Source organism: Scyliorhinus torazame, chromosome 13 (assembly GCF_047496885.1).
Source record: "Scyliorhinus torazame isolate Kashiwa2021f chromosome 13, sScyTor2.1, whole genome shotgun sequence".
NCBI lineage: Eukaryota > Metazoa > Chordata > Chondrichthyes > Carcharhiniformes > Scyliorhinidae > Scyliorhinus > Scyliorhinus torazame.
In genome coordinates, this window is record NC_092719.1 from 219628961 (window position 1) to 219646658 (window position 17698).

At 58.8% G+C, this 17698-nt stretch overlaps 1 protein-coding gene across 1 annotated transcript in view; it reads left to right on the top strand.

Moving 5' to 3' along the window:
* LOC140388629 (carbohydrate sulfotransferase 11-like) overlaps positions 1-4617 on the top strand; it is a 109836-nt gene extending 105219 nt beyond the window's left edge. The window contains exon 3 of the mRNA XM_072473075.1: positions 690-4617. Coding sequence (XP_072329176.1) covers positions 690-1544 — 855 coding nt within the window. The 3' untranslated portion in view covers positions 1545-4617. The remainder of the gene's footprint in view (positions 1-689) is intronic.
* Positions 4618-17698: the final 13081 nt, after the last annotated feature.

Genomic DNA, 17698 nt, shown 5'->3' on the forward strand with positions numbered 1-17698 from the left:
TTTGATGGGGACAGTGTAGAGGGAGCTTTACTCTGTATCTAACCCCGTGCTGTATCTGTCCTGGGAGTGTTTGATGGGGACAGTGCTGAGGGAGCTTTACTCTGTATCTAACCCCGTGCTGTATCTGTCCTGGGAGTGTTTTATGGGGACAGTGTAGAGGGAGCTTTACTCTGTCTCTAACCCCGTGCTGTACCTGTCCTGGGAGTGTTTGATGGGGACAGTGTAGAGGGAGCTTTACTCTGTATCTAACCCCGTGCTGTATCTGTCCTGGGAGTGTTTGATGGGGACAGTGTCGAGGGAGCTTTACTCTGTATCTATCACCGTGCTGTACCTGTCCTGGGAGCGTTTGATGGGGACAGTGTAGAGGGAGCTTTGCTCTGTATCTAACACCGTGCTGTACCTGTTCTGGGAGCGTTTGATGGGGACAGTGTAGAGGGAGCTTTACTGTGTATCTAACCCCGTGCTGTTCCTGTCCTGTGAGTGTTTGATGGGGACAGTGTAGAGGGAGCTTTACTGTGTATCTAACCCCGTGCTGTACCTGTCCTGGGAGTGTTTGATGGGGACAGTGTAGAGGAAGCTTTACTCTGTATCTAACCCCGTGCTGTACCTGTCCTGGGAGTGTTTGATGTACAGGTAATGGAGATAAATGTGTATTGTGCTAACTATTGGCTTTGTGTATTGTGTTGCAGTTTGCCCGCTCTGATGCCCAACAGATTCACCAGCGCCGACGTGCCATGCTGAACAAAAATTGTGCCGCCCACAGTAAACTCAGCCGCAAACGCCGCATTCTGAATCCTGATGACCTGCGACATCTCATCGTTGATGACCAGCATGGGTTACTGTACTGCTACGTCCCAAAGGTGGCCTGCACCAATTGGAAGAGGGTGATGATGGTGCTGACAGGAAGTGGTCAGTACAGGGACCCCTTGACCATCCCGGCCAGCGAGGCCCACGTGGCCTCTAACCTCCGGACACTGGATGGCTACAGCAATGCTGAGATCAATTTCAGGCTGAGGAACTACCTCAAGTTCATTTTTGTGCGTGAACCTTTTGAGCGCCTGGTGTCAGCATACCGCAACAAATTCACTCGCAGGTACAACACGGCCTTCCATAAGCGCTACGGGACCAAGATCATCCGGGAGCACCGGCGGGAACCCAGCTCTGAGGCTTTGGAGCAAGGCGGAGATGTGACCTTTGACGAGTTTGTCTGGTACCTCGTGGACCCCAAAACGCGGAGGGAGGAACCCTTCAACGAGCACTGGGAGACGGTCTACTCGCTGTGCCACCCCTGCCACATCCGCTACGATGTGGTGGGCCGCTACGAGACGCTGCTGAGCGATGCCAGTTACCTACTGGACCTGCTCGAATCTGACCATCATGTCAAGTTCCCCTCATCCAATGTCTCTTCCCGGACCAATGATCACATGACAGCCAAGTATTTCAAGAACATCTCCCCTTTTTACCAAAAGAAGCTGTACAAGTTGTACAAACTGGACTTCACCTTGTTTAATTATTCAGTTCCTTCTTACTTGAACATACACTGAACCAGGTCCTGTTATCATTCTGAACTAATCTCGGACAGTGCTGACTCTCTGAGCCCAGGATCATCAACAAACTGTGAAACGGCCATGATCGGGGTGAATCACATCAAGAAGTTAACTTATTTTGACAGTCGTTTGTTTTCGATGGGCAGTGATTTCCCATTCCCCATCCCTGCTGTCTCCAACCTCGCTCACCATAACCCCCTTCCCCTCTGGCCTCCTAGAGGAGAGATTCCCTCTCCTCCTGTAACTTAATCTGTGATGTGTGCTTCACCTTGAGTTTCAGAGTGAGAATAGCTAAACTGAGCCCCTGACAAGAAATGTAGGTCCGTGCTGGGGCTGTCAGCCCCCTGATGGAGGGCACGTAGCTCCGTGCTGGGGCTGTCAGATCCCTGATGGAGGTCACGTAGCTCCGTGCTGGGGCTGTCAGCCCCCTGATGGAGGGCACGTAGCTCCGTGCTGGGGCTGTCAGCCCCCTGATGGAGGGCACGTAGCTCCGTGCTGGGGCTGTCAGATCCCTGATGGAGGTCACGTAGCTCCGTGCTGGGGCTGTCAGATCCCTGATGGAGGTCACGTAGCTCTGTGCTGGAGCTGTTGGCCCCCTGATGGAGGGCACGTAGCTCCGTGCTGGGGCTATTGGCCCCCTGATGGAGGGCACGTAGCTCCGTGCTGGGGCTGTCAGATCCCTGATGGAGGTCACGTAGCTCCGTGCTGGGGCTGTCAGATCCCTGATGGAGGTCACGTAGCTCTGTGCTGGAGCTGTTGGCCCCCTGATGGAGGGCACGTAGCTCCGTGCTGGGGCTATTGGCCCCCTGATGGAGGGCACGTAGCTCCGTGCTGGGGCTGACAGTTCCCTGTTGGAAGGCATGTAGCTCCGTGCTGGGGCTATTGGCCCCCTGATGGAGGGCATGTAGCTCCGCGTCAGACCCCTGAGAGTAACAGCCTGCAGAAATATCCTCCAATTTGTGCCTGGGAGCAGAGCATTTTCCTGGTGAAAGCGGATTGGCTGCTTTGTTGCTCAATCAGCATTTTAACAATGGCCAAATGAAGACTGGGAAGAGAAAGCCATCCTGTGGAATGTGAAATCTGAAAGTGTCCACTCTTAATTTTCCCTCTCCCATCTCTTTTGGAGTTGCCAACTCTTGGGAATTGCCCTGGAGGCTTTCACAGGAAACCATTAATTCCCCTGGAGAATGTTGGCCAAGAAAACAGTCATTGGGGGTCTTCAGAAAAAGTGTGGTTCATTTTTTTTTACAATTTCTTTGATCACTGAGGGGGGCGGGCAAGCAGTGGGTGAACTGGACCTGTGGGTTGGGGTAATGGGTGGCCTGTTTTACACTCATTCCCTTCTCTATCAAGGATTGGTTTCACTCTCTCTCTCTCTGCCTATTTCTTCAGGTTTTCCCTTGGTTTCAGAGAACCATTCACAGGGTTGCACCTTTAAAAATGCTTCATGTGGGTCACCCCCCCTCCCCCCCCCCCCCCCACCCCCTCCCCTCCACCCCATCCCCCAATAGCTCTGCTGGAGCCTAAAATGACAGGCCCTTTGCTGCTGCCAATCCGCCACCTCTCCTGAGTCCTCTCCAAACAGCGAACTGGTTATTCACCCACAGAGGGCTTCACAGCTGGTCTTGCCCGCACTTAAGCAGGGGGTGGAGTTGCTGCGGGGGAAGGGTGGTGTTGTTGGGGTGAAAGACGGTCAGTCACTGGGTAGCAATTGGGACGGGTGGTCCAGGGCAGTGGTACTGAGGACAATGGGGGCACTGTTACTGCAAATCAAACTGAGGTTGGGTATCCCCGTACAGGCCGGGAATTGAAACCCGAGATAGCCCTGCTCTGTTTGACTTTGTACCACAGCTGAAGGGGCATCTGGCCCATCAGGGGCAATCCAGTTATCTCTCTCTACGTCACCTCTCTCTACGTTACTGTAGCACAGTGGTTAGCACAGTTGCTTCACAGCTCCAGGGTCCCAGGTTCGATTCCCGGCTTGGGGTCACTGTCTGTGCGGCGTCTGCACGTCCTCCCCGTGTGTGCGTGGGTTTCCTCCGGTTGCTCCGGTTTCCTCCCACAGTCCAAAGATGTGCAGGTTAGGAGGATTGGCCGTGATAAATTGCCCTTGGTGTCCAAAAAGGTTAAGTGGGGTTACTGGGTTGCGGGGATGGGGTGGAGATGTGGGCTTGGGTAGGATGCTTTTTCCAAGGGCTGGTGCAGACTCAATGGGCCGAATGGCCTCCATCAGCACTGTAAATTCTATGATACCCATGATCCCCAGAAAGACAGTTTTCTAGATTTTAATTCCCTTGGGTTTAGAAAGTTGGGGGTGATTTGATTGAGGTGTTCAAAAGGGCATTCAATAGAATAGCTCGGGACAGAATTTTACAGTTCCTTACCGGGTTGGGGGGGGGGGGGGGGGTGCGGGTCTGCAACATTCCATTATTAACCACTGGAAGGGCCACTTCCGCCTGGCCTCCATTAACTTAAACCAGCACGAGCCAAATCTGTAACTCCGAGTCTCTGAGCTGGAAGGAAGATTTATATTGATGCTGGTTAAAGGGGAGTTGGTTTGGAGTGTTAGCTTTATTTATTTATTTAAATCTGTCAAAGGAATAACAAGTCTTTCCCTTCACTCATTCCCCGTCCTCACTGTCTCATTTGTTTCATTCTGATAATTACACTTTTCAATCTCCACTTCTGGATAACTCTTTCAGTTAACGATAGCCCGCTCGTACCGATGGTTAATCCCTGGTTATAAATGGCTAATTTGATTAAAACCAGGTATCAGACTGTTAATCCTTCATACCTCCTAGATAGTTTGGTTAATCTTCAATTAATTCATTAATTTGCTTGATACCCGGTATTGGTCATTCATTTGGTTAATGTCCGGTACTGAATGGTTCATTTGGTAATTGGCAGAATCGGGTTGCTAATTTGGTTAATCCCTGGTAGCGGCTGTAACCTGGACTGTGTCAATGTGAACAAATGGAAAATGTGCAAAAGAAAAACTGGAGTTGTGACAAAAAAAATTGTGCGAGTAATGAAAGATTTGATTTTTTAAATAAAATTATTTTGTAAGTGATCCCGTTTTCTCCATTGTCCATTATTCCTGCCTTGGTCGAGAGTTCTGGTTGCGTTCTGTCTGTCCTGCGCTCCAACCTGCCACCTACATTTGCCAGGTAGAGCTGGGAGAGCTATTCAGCCAGGTGGGGAAGATGTCAACGCGAAGACCAATTATTATATATGGCCTGATGAAAGGGGAGCCATGTTTGACTAATTTATTGAAGTTCCTTGAGGAGTTCACGTGCAATGAGGATAAAGGGGCACCAGTGGATGTGGTATACTTAGACTTCCAGAAGGCATTTGACAAGGTGCCATATCAAAGGTTACTACGCAAAATAAGAGCTCATGGTGTCGCGGGTAACATATTAGCAGGGATAGAGGGTCGGTTAGCTAACGGGAAACAGAGCAACCATGAATGGTCATTTTCCAACTGGCAGGAGCGGCATTCTACAAGGATCAGTGTTTTGTGTCTCAACTATTCACAATTTATATGAGTGACTTGGATGAAAGGACTGAATGTATGGTTGTTAAATTTGCTGATGATATAGAGATATGTTGGAAAGTAAGTTGTGAAGAGCACATAAGGAACCTGCAAAGAGATAGAAGTAGGCTAGGTGAGCGGGCAAAGATTTAGGAGAGTCCAGTTAGGCAGGAAGAACAGGAAGCAGCGTATTATTGAAATGAGAGAGATTGCAGAACTCTGAGGTACAGAGGGATCTGGGTGTCCTGCTACATGAATCACAAAAGGGGGGGCACATTGGCACAGTGGTTAGCACTGCTCCCTCACAGCAGCAGGGACCCAGGATAGGTTAGGACAGCCATGCTCCGCCCCCTCCGAAATGGCATCATTGCGTTGCGTGCCTTTGCAACGGGGTTGGCACGTCATCAGCCGGTCCTCCCACGATGCGCCACCCCCGATGGGCGGAGTTCCCAAAGTAAGGAAGAAGACATCAAATCGGAAGAAGAAAGTGAATTGGACGTTCCTAAAAGTGACTTGCAGTAAAACCATTGCCACCCACTCTTAAGTACAAATATTTCCCAGTGCCTGGCTTGAAGGATAATATGCGTAATAGCATGGCATCAGCTATTCAGGATGAGGACACCGAGAAAACAGCTGATTAGCCCATCTCCTTTCAAAGGCCCACAGTGCCCCTTCAAGGTAAAGGAAGCAAATAGCAAAGGCGAAAAAATAATTAGTGATCAATTCCTTTTGAAAATGAAGAAGGTGGATTGAAGAACCATGGATTGAAGAACCATGGAGTGATTCTAGAACCAGAGATAAGGGCTGCGATTACGGAAACACCGATGAGGAGGTAAACGCTGTCAAACAAAGGATGATGCAAATAAAGCCAACCAACTCTGCGAAGATTGAACCCTCAGCTTTACTTATCACTGAAAGTAGCCATGTGAAGGAAGAGAGAGAATGTAAAGCTGAAGGGGTTGAAGAGAGTGTATTGGTTAATATTTCTCTTGGCATTGACAATGCTGCTGGTAGTTTGATTGTAGAAAATCTTTGCAATTTGAATAATTGGGTAATCCGAAAAGGCTGACTGCATTACGAGAAATGGAAAGCCAAATGTGGTAGAGACTCATTTCGGAGGTCCTTCTAATTTCATCAGTCAGAAACCTGCCAAAGGAAGCATATTGGACTACCCCCCGCCGGGTCGGAGAAGCCCCGGGGAGCGGCGCGAATCCCGCCCCGAGGTTGACTGCCGTATTTTCTGGCGGTGGGGGCGGGATTCACACCACGCTGGTCGGGGGCCATTGGCAGCTTCCCCCCGGCGATTCTCCGGGCCCCGATGGCCGTCTGCTTTTGTCCAGTCCCGCCGCCGTGAATCACTCAACTCGCGTACCGGCGGGACCTGGGGGGGGGTGGGGGGGTGGCAGGGGGATCCGACCCCAGGGGGGGCCTGGTCCACGATCGGGGCCCACCGATCTGCGGGCAGGCCTGTTCCAGGGGGGCACTTCTTCCTTCACCGCCGGCCTCTGTCGGGCTCCGCCATGGCCGGCACGGAGTAGAGAACCCCGGCCGATCTGCGCATGTGCGGAACCACGCTGGCGGAACCACGCTGGCGGAACCACGCTGGCGGAACCACGCTGGCGGAACCACGCTGGCGGTTCCGCGCATGCGCGAGATCACGCCGCCCCTTCGGCACATGCGTGAACTCGTGCCGTCCCTTCAGCGCCGGTTGGAGCGGCGCCAACACCTCCGGCGTCCACATAGCCCCCGAAAATGCGGAGAATGTTGACGCCGGAATGGTTGGTGCCGGTTCTCCCGCTGGCGTGGGGACTTAGTCCCCAGAAGGGAGAATCCCGGCCATTGTCTTTGATATTGAAGGAGAGTTAAAACAAGGCACTGTTTGAAGATATCAGAGGACGTTTTAAAACCAAAGATACAAATCTAGAAGAAGAACAGAGAGAAGATCTACTAAAGATGCTGAAAAAAGACAGACAGATTTGTAGAGAAACACCAGGTTGCTCTCTGTTAACTGACCATGATGTAGGAAACTGCAAACCAATATGGTTAGCACTGCTGCCTCACAGTGTCAATTCTGACCTTGGGTGACTATCTGTGTGGAGTTTGCACTTTCTCCCCATCTGCATGGGTTTCCTCCGGGTGCTCCTGTTTCCTCCCAGAGTCCGAAGATGTGCAGGTTAGGTGGAGTTGCAGGGATAGTAGGCCTGGGTAGGGTGCTCTTTCAGAGGGTGGATGCACACTCGATGGGCCGAATGGCCTCCTTCAGAATTCTATTGTTCTTCATCTGTCTCGACTAAAACCATAGAGACTGGCTGAGCTAGAGACTGAAATACAATGCATGTTGAATATGCGCCATGTGGCACAGTGGTTAGCACCGGGACTGCGGCGCTGAGGACCCGGGTTCGAATCCCGGCCCTGGGTCACTGTCCGTGTGGAGTTTGCACATTCTCCCCGTGTCTGCGTGGGTTTCACCCCCTCAACCCAAAGATGTGCAGGGTAGGTGGATTGGCCGCGCTAAATTGCCCCTTAATTGGAAAGAAAATAATAATCGGGTACTTTAAATTTATTTTAAAAAAAAGAAAATGCTGCGGAAAAATGCGGGACGGTGTGGTCCTCGGGATGTCGAAGTAGAGCTTTGGAGATTGAAGGCCATATTAATAAACGCAGGCTTTCCCGGGCCTCCACTCCATTTGTAATGGCCAGAGATGCCAATGACCTGCGGGGGGGGGGGGGGGGGGGCAGCGCTATCACAAGACGACAATGTCGTCTTTTGTGAAGGGAGCCTTAGCCTTGCCACTTGCCCTTCAGCACTTTGGAGTATATGTCCAGCTTGATGATAATCAAAGCTTAGTTTGTACGGAACATAATCTGCTGCCGTTAATAGAGAAGTTTAAAACCCAGGACCCGAGATTATTCCGTTGGAGTTTGCTATTACAACAGTTCAATGTTCAAACTGTGCACATCCTTGGAACGGGTAAAGTGATTGGAGAGGCTTTGTCCCGTGTTCAAAGGCTGACTACTTACCAATATAGAGACTGGGAAGGGAACTTATACAACGGGGATGGATTGTGATTTGAATCTTGCATACCTCATAATGAAACACCCGTATCCTGACATCTCATTGCTTTCGGGAGGGAGGTGTGTAAGGGTTCTTCCTGTTGATTCCCTTTTTTATCACCTTTCTTTATTTTCCCTGTTATTATTGTGTTCCACGGATGTTTAACGGACACGTATCTTTAAGTTGAGCAGAGAAAATGATGAACTTGAAGGTTATAAGATAGTACACTGTGCTCGCTTTGAATAGCGATCGGTGGGACTCGGCTAGATTGGTTGGTGGCGAACGAATTGGCCAAAAGGTCACATTCTGCCGGGTAACAGGAGGTGATTGGGTCCTGCCTCAGTGGGATGAGAGCCAGGAGAAACACAGTTGGAGACCTGGACACTCTGCGAAAAGGACGCACTCTTTCTCTCTCTCCCTTGTGTTTTCTGCAGTAATGCTGCTGTATTCCTCAAACTGCGGAGAGCTGAATGAATCTACGGTGAAAACCGTTACAGACAAATGGAAACAGAAATCTAAAACTGAAAGCCTTGATGGAAGGCGAGCCAGAAACAACTAAGACTCTTGGGCTGAATTCTCCGCCGGCGGGAGTCTCCGTTTTGCCGGCGCCCGGCGGGGGGGGGGGGGGGGGGGGGTTCCCAACGGCGTGGGGCTGCCCCACAATGGGAAACCCCATTGACCGGCCCGCGTAACGGAGACTCCCGATGGGGCCGCGGGACGGAGAAACCTGCCCGGTATCTTTTTACTTTTAATTATCCCTTTTACTTGTTCATTTACCCCCTCTTCTTCCCTCTGTGTTTGACTGTCTTGTATGTGTGTAGGGGGCAGTGGTGGATTTAGGAATTGGATAATAGTTAGCCAGTTGTATTTGCTGAATATTTAATTATAGTTAATGTTAATAATAAAAAGTTAATTGTGTTTAAATTATGAATAAAGTTAATTGTGCTGACATTGTCAAACCTGGTGACTAGTTATTGGGCAGCTAAGGGCCAAAAACTTCAGGCGTTTATTATTTATTCATTTCAATTGTGTTGTGACCCGGGGTTCAGGGCGGCTGCAATTGTCCCCGAACTGGCCCACAGGACCGTAAATCAACAATTATCTATAATATAGATATATATTATGGGCCTGGTTTAGCATAGTGGGCTAAACAGCTGGCTTGTAATGCAGAACAAGGCCAGCAGCGCGGGTTCAATTCCCGTACCAGCCTCCCCGAACAGGTGCCGGAATGTGGCGACTAGGGGCTTTTCACAGTAACTTCATTTGATGCCTACTTGTGACAATAAGCGATTATTATATTATTATTATATTATATTTCAGGAGTCAGGTTCCTGTTCAAAGTCTCTGTTTAATGATGATGCCCCGTTAATCACTGGCCTGTTGCCAGGAATGCTCCCAGTAAATAAATAATAAACGTTTCTATTTGTTTTTCCACTTCCCACCTGGAGCAGATGTGGGTGAGTATGAATTCCATGGTCTACTTTCTTGTGTTTCTGGCCATAAGTGATAGACCCAGGCAGTGCCCTCGGTCAGCGAGCGACATTGGCAGTGCCCTCGGTCAGCGAGCGACATTGGCAGTGCCCTCGGTCAGCGAGCGACATTGGCAGTGCCCTCGGTCAGCGAGCGTCCCTAGCAGTGCCCTCGGTCAGCGAGCGTCCCTAGCAGTGCCCTCGGTCAGCAATCGTCCCTGGCAGTGCCCTCGGTCAGCGAGCGTCCCTAGCAGTGCCCTCGGTCAGCGAGCGTCCCGAGCAGTGCCCTCGGTCAGCGAGCGTCCCTAGCAGTGCACCCTCGGTCAGCGAGCGTCCCTAGCAGTGCCCCCTCGGTCAGCGAGCGTCCCAAGCAGTGCCCCCTCGGTCAGCGAGCGTCCCTGGCAGTGCCGTCGGTCAGCGAGCGTCCCGAGCAGTGCCCTCGGTCAGCGAGCGTCACTGGCAGTGCCCCCTCGGTCAGCGAGCGTCCCTAGCAGTGCCCTTGGTCAGGGAGCGTCACTGGCAGTGCCCCCTCGGTCAGCGAGCGTCCCTAGCAGTGCCCTCGGTCAGCGAGTGTCCCTAGCAGTGCCCTTGGTCAGGGAGCGTCACTGGCAGTGCCCCCTCGGTCAGCGAGCGTCCCTAGCAGTGCCCTCGGTCAGCGAGCGTCCCTAGCAGTGCCCTCGGTCAGCGAGCATCCCTGGCAGTGCCCTCGGTCAGCGAGCGTCCCTAGCAGTGCCCTCGGTCAGCGAGCGTCCCTAGCAGTGCCCTCGGTCAGCGAGCGTTCCTAGCAGTGCCCCCTCGGTCAGCGAGCGTCCCTAGCAGTGCCCCCTCGGTCAGCGAGCGTCCCTAGCAGTGCTCTCGGTCAGCGAGCGTCCCTAGCAGTGCCCCCTCGGTCAGCGAGCGTCCCTAGCAGTGCCCTCGGTCAGCGAGCGTTCCTAGCAGTGCTCTCGGTCAGTGAGCGTCCCTAGCAGTGCCCCCTCGGTCAGCGAGCGTCCCTAGCAGTGCCCTCGGTCAGCGAGCGTTCCTAGCAGTGCCCCCTCGGTCAGCGAGCGTCCCTGGCAGTGCCCTCGGTCAGCGAGCGTCCCTGGCAGTGCCCTCGGTCAGCGAGCGTCCCTGGCAGTGCCCTCGGTCAGCGAGCGTCCCTAGCAGTGCCCTCGGTCAGCGAGCGTCCCTAGCAGTGCCCTCGGTCAGCAAGCGTCCCTGGCAGTGCCCCCTCGGTCAGCGAGCGTCCCTAGCAGTGCCCTCGGTCAGCGAGCGTCCCTGGCAGTGCCCTCGGTCAGCGAGCGTTCCTAGCAGTGCCCTCGGTCAGCGAGCGTCCCTAGCAGTGCCCTCGGTCAGCGAGCGTCCCTAGCAGTGCCCTCGGTCAGCGAGCGTCCCTAGCTGTGCCCTCGGTCAGCGAGCGTCCCTAGCAGTGCCCTTGGTCAGCGAGCGTCACTGGCAGTGCCCTCGGTCAGCGAGCGTCCCTGGCAGTGCCCCCTCGGTCAGCGAGGGTCCCTAGCAGTGCCCTCGGTCAGCGAGCGTCCCTGGCAGTGCCCCCTCGGTCAGCGAGCGCACTGGAAGTGCCCTCGGTCAGCGAGCGTCCCTGGCAGTGCCCTCGGTCAGCGAGCGTCCCTAGCAGTGCCCTCGGTCAGCGAGCGTCCCTAGCAGTGCCCTCGGTCAGCGAGCGTTCCTAGCAGTGCTCTCGGTCAGCGAGCGTCCCTAGCAGTGCCCTCGGTCAGCGAGCGTCCCTAGCAGTGCCCCCTCGGTCAGCGAGCGTCCCTGGCAGTGCCTTCGGTCAGCGAGCATCCCTAGCTGTGCCCTCGGTCAGCGAGCGTCCCTAGCAATGCCCCCTCGGTCAGCGAGCGTCCCTGGCAGTGCCCTCGGTCAGCGAGCGTCCCTAGCAGTGCCCCCTCGGTCAGCGAGCGTCCCTAGCAGTGCCCTCGGTCAGCGAGCGTCCCTAGCTGTGCCCTCAGTCAGCGAGCGTCACTACCAGTGCCCTCGGTCATCGAGCGTCCCTAGCTGTGCCCTCGGTCAGCGAGCGTCCCTAGCTGTGCCCTCGGTCAGCGAGCATCCCTAGCTGTGCCCTCGGTCAGCGAGCGTCCCTGGCAGTGCCCTTGGTCAGCGAGCGTCCCTGGCAGTGCCCTTGGTCAGCGAGCGTCCCTGGCAGTGCCCTTGGTCAGCGAGCGTCCCTGGCAGTGCCCTTGGTCAGCGAGCGATAACGGCAGTGTGCTCTCGGTCAGCGAACGCCGCTGGCAGTGCCCGCGGTCAGTGAGTGACCCTGACAGTGACCCCGCGGTCAGCGAGTGACCCTGACGGTGACCCCGTGGTCAGTGAGTGACCCTGACGGTGACCCTGTGTTTCTGGCCATAAGTGATAGACCCAGGCAGTGTCCTCGGTCAGCGAGCGTCCCTAGCAGTGCCCCCTCGGTCAGCGAGCGTCCCTAGCAGAGCCCGCGGTCAGCGAGCGTCCCTAGCAGTGCCCCCTCGGTCAGCGAGCGTCCCTAGCAGTGCCCTCGGTCAGCGAGCGGCCCTAGCAGTGCCCTCGGTCAGCGAGCGTCCCTAGCAGTGCCCTTGGTTAGCGAGCGTCACTACCAGTGCCCTCGGTCAGCGAGCGTCCCTGGCAGTGCCCCCTCAGTCAGCGAGCGCACTGGAAGTGCCCTCGGTCAGCGAGCGTCCCAAGAAGTGCCCCCTCGGTCAGCGAGCGTCCCTGGCAGTGCCCTCGGTCAGCGAGCGTCCCTGGCAGTGCCCCCTCGGTCAGCGAGCGTCCCTGGCAGTGTCCTCGGTCAGCGAGCGTCCCTGGCAGTGCCCTCGGTCAGCGAGCGTCCCTGGCAGTGCACTCGGTCAGCGAGCGTCCCTGGCAGTGCCCTCGGTCAGCGAGCGTCCCGAGCAGTGCCCTCGGTCAGCGAGCGTCCCTAGCAGTGTCCCCTCGGTCAGCGAGCGTCCCTAGCAGTGCCCTCGGTCAGCGAGCGTCCCTGGCAGTGCCCTCGGTCAGCGAGCGTCCCTAGCAGTGCCCCCTCGGTCAGCCAGCGACCCTAGCAGTGCCCTCGGTCAGCGAGCGTCCCTAGCAGTGCCCCCTCGGTCCGCGAGCGTCCCTAGCAGTGCCCCCTCGGTCAGCCAGCGTCCCTAGCAGTGCCCTCGGTCAGCGAGCGTCCCTAGCAGTGCCCCCTCGGTCACCGAGCGTCCCTGGCAGTGCCCTCGGTCAGCGAGCGTCCCTGGCAGTGCCCTCGGTCAGCGAGCGTCCCTAGCAGTGTCCTCGGTCAGCGAGCGTCCCTAGCAGTGCCCTCGGTCAGCGAGCGTCCCTAGCAGTGCCCTCGGTCAGCGAGCGTCCCTGGCAGTGCCCTCGGTCAGCGAGCGTCCCAAGCAGTGCCCTCGGTCAGCGAGCGTCCCTAGCAGTGCCCCCTCGGTCAGCGAGCGTCCCTGGCAGTGCCCTCGGTCAGCGAGCGTCCCTAGCAGTATCCTCGGTCAGCGAGCGTCCCTGGCAGTGCCCCCTCGGTCAGCCAGCGTCCCTAGCAGTGCGCCCTCGGTCAGCGAGCGTCCCTGGCAGTGCCCTCGGTCAGCGAGCGTCCCTGGCAGTGCCCTCGGTCAGCGAGCGTCCCTAGCAGTGTCCCCTCGGTCAGCGAGCGTCCCTAGCAGTGCCCTCGGTCAGCGAGCATCCCTGGCAGTGCCCTCGGTCAGCGAGCGTCCCTGGCAGTGCCCTCGGTCAGCGAGCGTCCCTAGCAGTGCCCTCGGTCAGCGAGCGTCCCTAGCAGTGCAACATCGGTCAGCGAGCGTCCCTAGCAGTGCCCTCGGTCAGCGAGCGTCCCTAGCAGTGCCCTCGGTCAGCGAGCGACCCTAGCAGTGCCCCCTCGGTCAGCGAGCGTCCCTGGCAGTGCCCTCGGTCAGCGAGCGTCCCTAGCAGTGCCCTCGGTCAGCGAGCGTCCCTAGCAGTGCCCTCGGTCACCGAGCGTCCGTAGCAGTGCCCCCTCGGTCGGCGAGCGTCCCTAGCAGTGCCCTCGGTCAGCGAGCGTCCCTGGTAGTGCCCCCTCGGTCAGCGAGCGTCCCTGGCAGTGCCCTCGGTCAGCGAGCATCCCTGGAAGTGCCCTCGGTCAGCGAGCGTCCCTGGTAGTGCCCCCTCGGTCGGCGAACGTCCCTAGCAGTGCCCTCGGTCAGCGAGCGTCCCTGGTAGTGCCGTCGGTCAGCGAGCGTCCCTGGTAGTGCACTCGGTCAGCGAGCGTCCCTAGCAGTGCCCTCGGTCAGCGAGCGTCCCTAGCAGTGCCCTCGGTCAGCGAGCGTCCCTGGTAGTGCCCCCTCGGTCAGCGAGCATCCCTGGAAGTGCCCTCGGTCAGCGAGCATCCCTGGCAGTGCCCCCTTGGTCAGCGAGCGGCCCTAGCAGTGCCCTCGGTCAGCGAGCGTCCCTAGCAGTGCCCTTGGTTAGCGAGCGTCACTACCAGTGCCCTCGGTCAGCGAGCATCCCTGGCAGTGCCCCCTCAGTCAGCGAGCGCACTGGAAGTGCCCTCGGTCAGCGAGCGTCCCTAGCAGTGCCCTCGGTCAGCGAGCGTCCCAAGAAGTGCCCCCTCGGTCAGCGAGCGTCCCTGGCAGTGCCCTCGGTCAGCGAGCGTCCCTGGCAGTGCCCCCTCGGTCAGCGAGCGTCCCTGGCAGTGTCCTCGGTCAGGGAGCGTCCCTGGCAGTGCCCTCGGTCAGCGAGCGTCCCTGGCAGTGCACTCGGTCAGCGAGCGTCCCTGGCAGTGCCCTCGGTCAGCGAGCTTCCCGAGCAGTGCCCTCGGTCAGCGAGCGTCACTAGCAGTGTCCCCTCGGTCAGCGAGCGTACCTAGCAGTGCCCTCGGTCAGCGAGCGTCCCTGGCAGTGCCCTCGGTCAGCGAGCGTCCCTAGCAGTGCCCCCTCGGTCAGCCAGCGTCCCTAGCAGTGCCCTCGGTCAGCGAGCGTCCCTAGCAGTGCCCCCTCGGTCCGCGAGCGTCCCTAGCAGTGCCCCCTCGGTCAGACAGCGTCCCTAGCAGTGCCCTCGGTCAGCGAGCATCCCTAGCAGTGCCCTCGGTCAGCGAGCGTCCCTAGCAGTGCCCCCTCGGTCAGCGAGCATCCCTGGCAGTGCCCCCTCGGTCAGCCAGCGTCCCTAGCAGTGCCCTCGGTCAGCGAGCATCCCTAGCAGTGCCCCCTCGGTCAGCGAGCATCCCTGGCAGTGTCCCCTCGGTCAGCCAGCGTCCCTAGCAGTGCCCTCGGTCAGCGAGCGTCCCTAGCAGTGCCCCCTCGGTCATCGAGCGTCCCTGGCAGTGCCCTCGGTCAGCGACCGTCCCTGGCAGTGCCCTCGGTCAGCGAGCGTCCCTAGCAGTGTCCTCGGTCAGCGAGCGTCCCTGGCAGTGCCCTCGGTCAGCGAGCGTCCCTAGCAGTGCCCTCGGTCAGCGAGCGTCCCTAGCAGTGCCCTCGGTCAGCGAGCGTCCCTGGCAGTGCCCTCGGTCAGCGAGCGTCCCTAGCAGTGCCTTCGGTCAGCGAGCGTCCCTAGCAGTGCCCCCTCGGTCACCGAGCGTCCCTGGCAGTGCCCTCGGTCAGCGAGCGTCCCTGGCAGTGCCCTCGGTCAGCGAGCGTCCCTAGCAGTGTCCTCGGTCAGCGAGCGTCCCTGGCAGTGCCCTCGGTCAGCGAGCGTCCCTGGCAGTGCCCTCGGTCAGCGAGCGTCCCTGGCAGTGCCCCCTCGGTCAGCCAGCGTCCCTAGCAGTGCCCCCTCGGTCAGCGAGCGTCCCTGGCAGTGCCCTCGGTCAGCGAGCGTCCCTGGCAGTGCCCTCGGTCAGCGAGCGTCCCTAGCAGTGCCCTCGGTCAGCGAGCGTCCCTGGCAGTGCCCTCGGTCAGCGAGCGTCCCTAGCAGTGCCCTCGGTCAGCGAGCGTCCCTAGCAGTGCCCTCGGTCAGCGAGCGTCCCTAGCAGTGCCCTCGGTCAGCGAGCGTCCCTGGCAGTGCCGTCGGTCAGCGAGCGTCCCTAGCAGTGCCCTCGGTCAGCGAGCGTCCCTAGCAGTGCCCCCTCGGTCACCGAGCGTCCCTGGCAGTGCCCTCGGTCAGCGAGCGTCCCTGGCAGTGCCCTCGGTCAGCGAGCGTCCCTGGCAGTGCCCTCGGTCAGCGAGCGTCCCTAGCAGTGTCCTCGGTCAGCGAGCGCCCCTGGCAGTGCCCTCGGTCAGCGAGCGTCCCTGGCAGTGCCCTCGGTCAGCGAGCGTCCCTGGCAGTGCCCCCTCGGTCAGCCAGCGTCCCTAGCAGTGCCCCCTCGGTCAGCGAGCGTCCATGGCAGTGCCCTCGGTCAGCGAGCGTCCCTGGCAGTGCCCCCTCGGTCAGCGAGCGTCCCTAGCAGTGTCCCCTCGGTCAGCGAGCGTCCCTAGCAGTGCCCTCGGTCAGCGAGCGTCCCTGGCAGTGCCCTCGGTCAGCGAGCGTCCCTGGCAGTGCCCTCGGTCAGCGAGCGTCCCTAGCAGTGCCCTCGGTCAGCGAGCGTCCCTAGCAGTGCAACATCGGTCAGCGAGCGTCCCTAGCAGTGCCCTCGGTCAGCGAGCGTCCCTAGCAGTGCCCTCGGTCAGCGAGCGACCCTAGCAGTGCCCCCACGGTCAGCGAGCGTCCCTGGCAGTGCCCTCGGTCAGCGAGCGTCCCTAGCAGTGCCCTCGGTCAGCGAGCGTCCCTAGCAGTGCCCTCGGTCACCGAGCGTCCGTAGCAGTGCCCCCTCGGTCAGCGAGCGTCCCTAGCAGTGCCCTCGGTCAGCGAGCGTCCCTGGTAGTGCCCCCTCGGTCAGCGAGCGTCCCTGGCAGTGCCCTCGGTCAGCGAGCATCCCTGGAAGTGCCCTCGGTCAGCGAGCGTCCCTGGTAGTGCCCCCTCGGTCAGCGAGCGTCCCTAGCAGTGCCCTCGGTCAGCGAGCGTCCCTGGTAGTGCCCTCGGTCAGCGAGCGTCCCTTGTAGTGCACTCGGTCAGCGAGCGTCCCTAGCAGTGCCCTCGGTCAGCGAGCGTCCCTAGCAGTGCCCTCGGTCAGCGAGCGTCCCTGGTAGTGCCCCCTCGGTCAGCGAGCATCCCTGGAAGTGCCCTCGGTCAGCGAGCGTCCCTGGCAGTGCCCCCTCGGTCAGCAAGCGTCCCTAGCAGTGCCCTCGGTCAGCGAGCGTCCCTGGCAGTGCCCCCTCGGTCAGCGAGCGTCCCTGGTAGTGCCCCCTCAGTCAGAGAGCGTCCCTAGCAGTGCCCTCGGTCAGCGAGCGTCCCTGGTAGTGCCCCCTCGGTCAGCGAGCGTCCCTAGCAGTGCCCTCGGTCAGCGAGCATCCCTGGAAGTGCCCTCGGTCAGCGAGCGTCCCTGGCAGTGCCCCCTCGGTCAGCGAGCGTCCCTAGCAGTGCCCCCTCGGTCAGCAAGCGTCCCTAGCAGTGCCCTCGGTCAGCGAGCGTCCCTGGCAGTGCCCCCTCGGTCAGCAAGCGTCCCTAGCAGTGCCCTCGGTCAGCAAGCGTCCCTGGCAGTGCCCTCGGTCAGCGAGCGTCCCTAGCAGTGCCCTTGGTCAGCGAGCATCCCTGGCAGTGCCCCCTTGGTCAGCGAGCGTCCTAGCAGTGCCCCCTCGGTCAGCGAGCGTCCGTAGCAGTGCCCCCTCGGTCAGCAAGCGTCCCTGGCAGTGCCCTCGGTCAGCGAGCGTCCCTAGCAGTGCCCTCGGTCAGCGAGCGTTCTAGCAGTGCCCCCTCAGTCAGCGAGCGTCCGTAGCAGTGCCCTCGGTCAGCGAGCGTCCGTAGCAGTGCCCCCTCGGTCAGCGAGCGTCCGTAGCGGTGCACTCGGTCAGCGAGCGTCCCTGGCAGTGCACTCGGTCAGCGAGCGTCACTAGCAGTGTCCCCTCGGTCAGCGAGCGTCCCCAGCAGTGCCCTCGGTCAGCGAGCGTCCCCAGCAGTGCCGTCGGTCAGCGAGCGTCACTAGCAGTGTCCCCTCGGTCAGCGAGCGTCCCCAGCAGTGCACTCGGTCAGCGAGCGTCCCTGACAGTGCCCTCGGTCAGCGAGCGTCCCTGGCAGTGCCCTCGGTCAGCGAGCGTCCCTGGCAGTGCCATCGGTCAGCGAGCGTCCCTGGCAGTGCCCTCGGTCAGCGAGCGTCCCTGGCAGTGCACTCGGTCAGCGAGCGTCCCTAGCAGTGCCCTTGGTTAGCGAG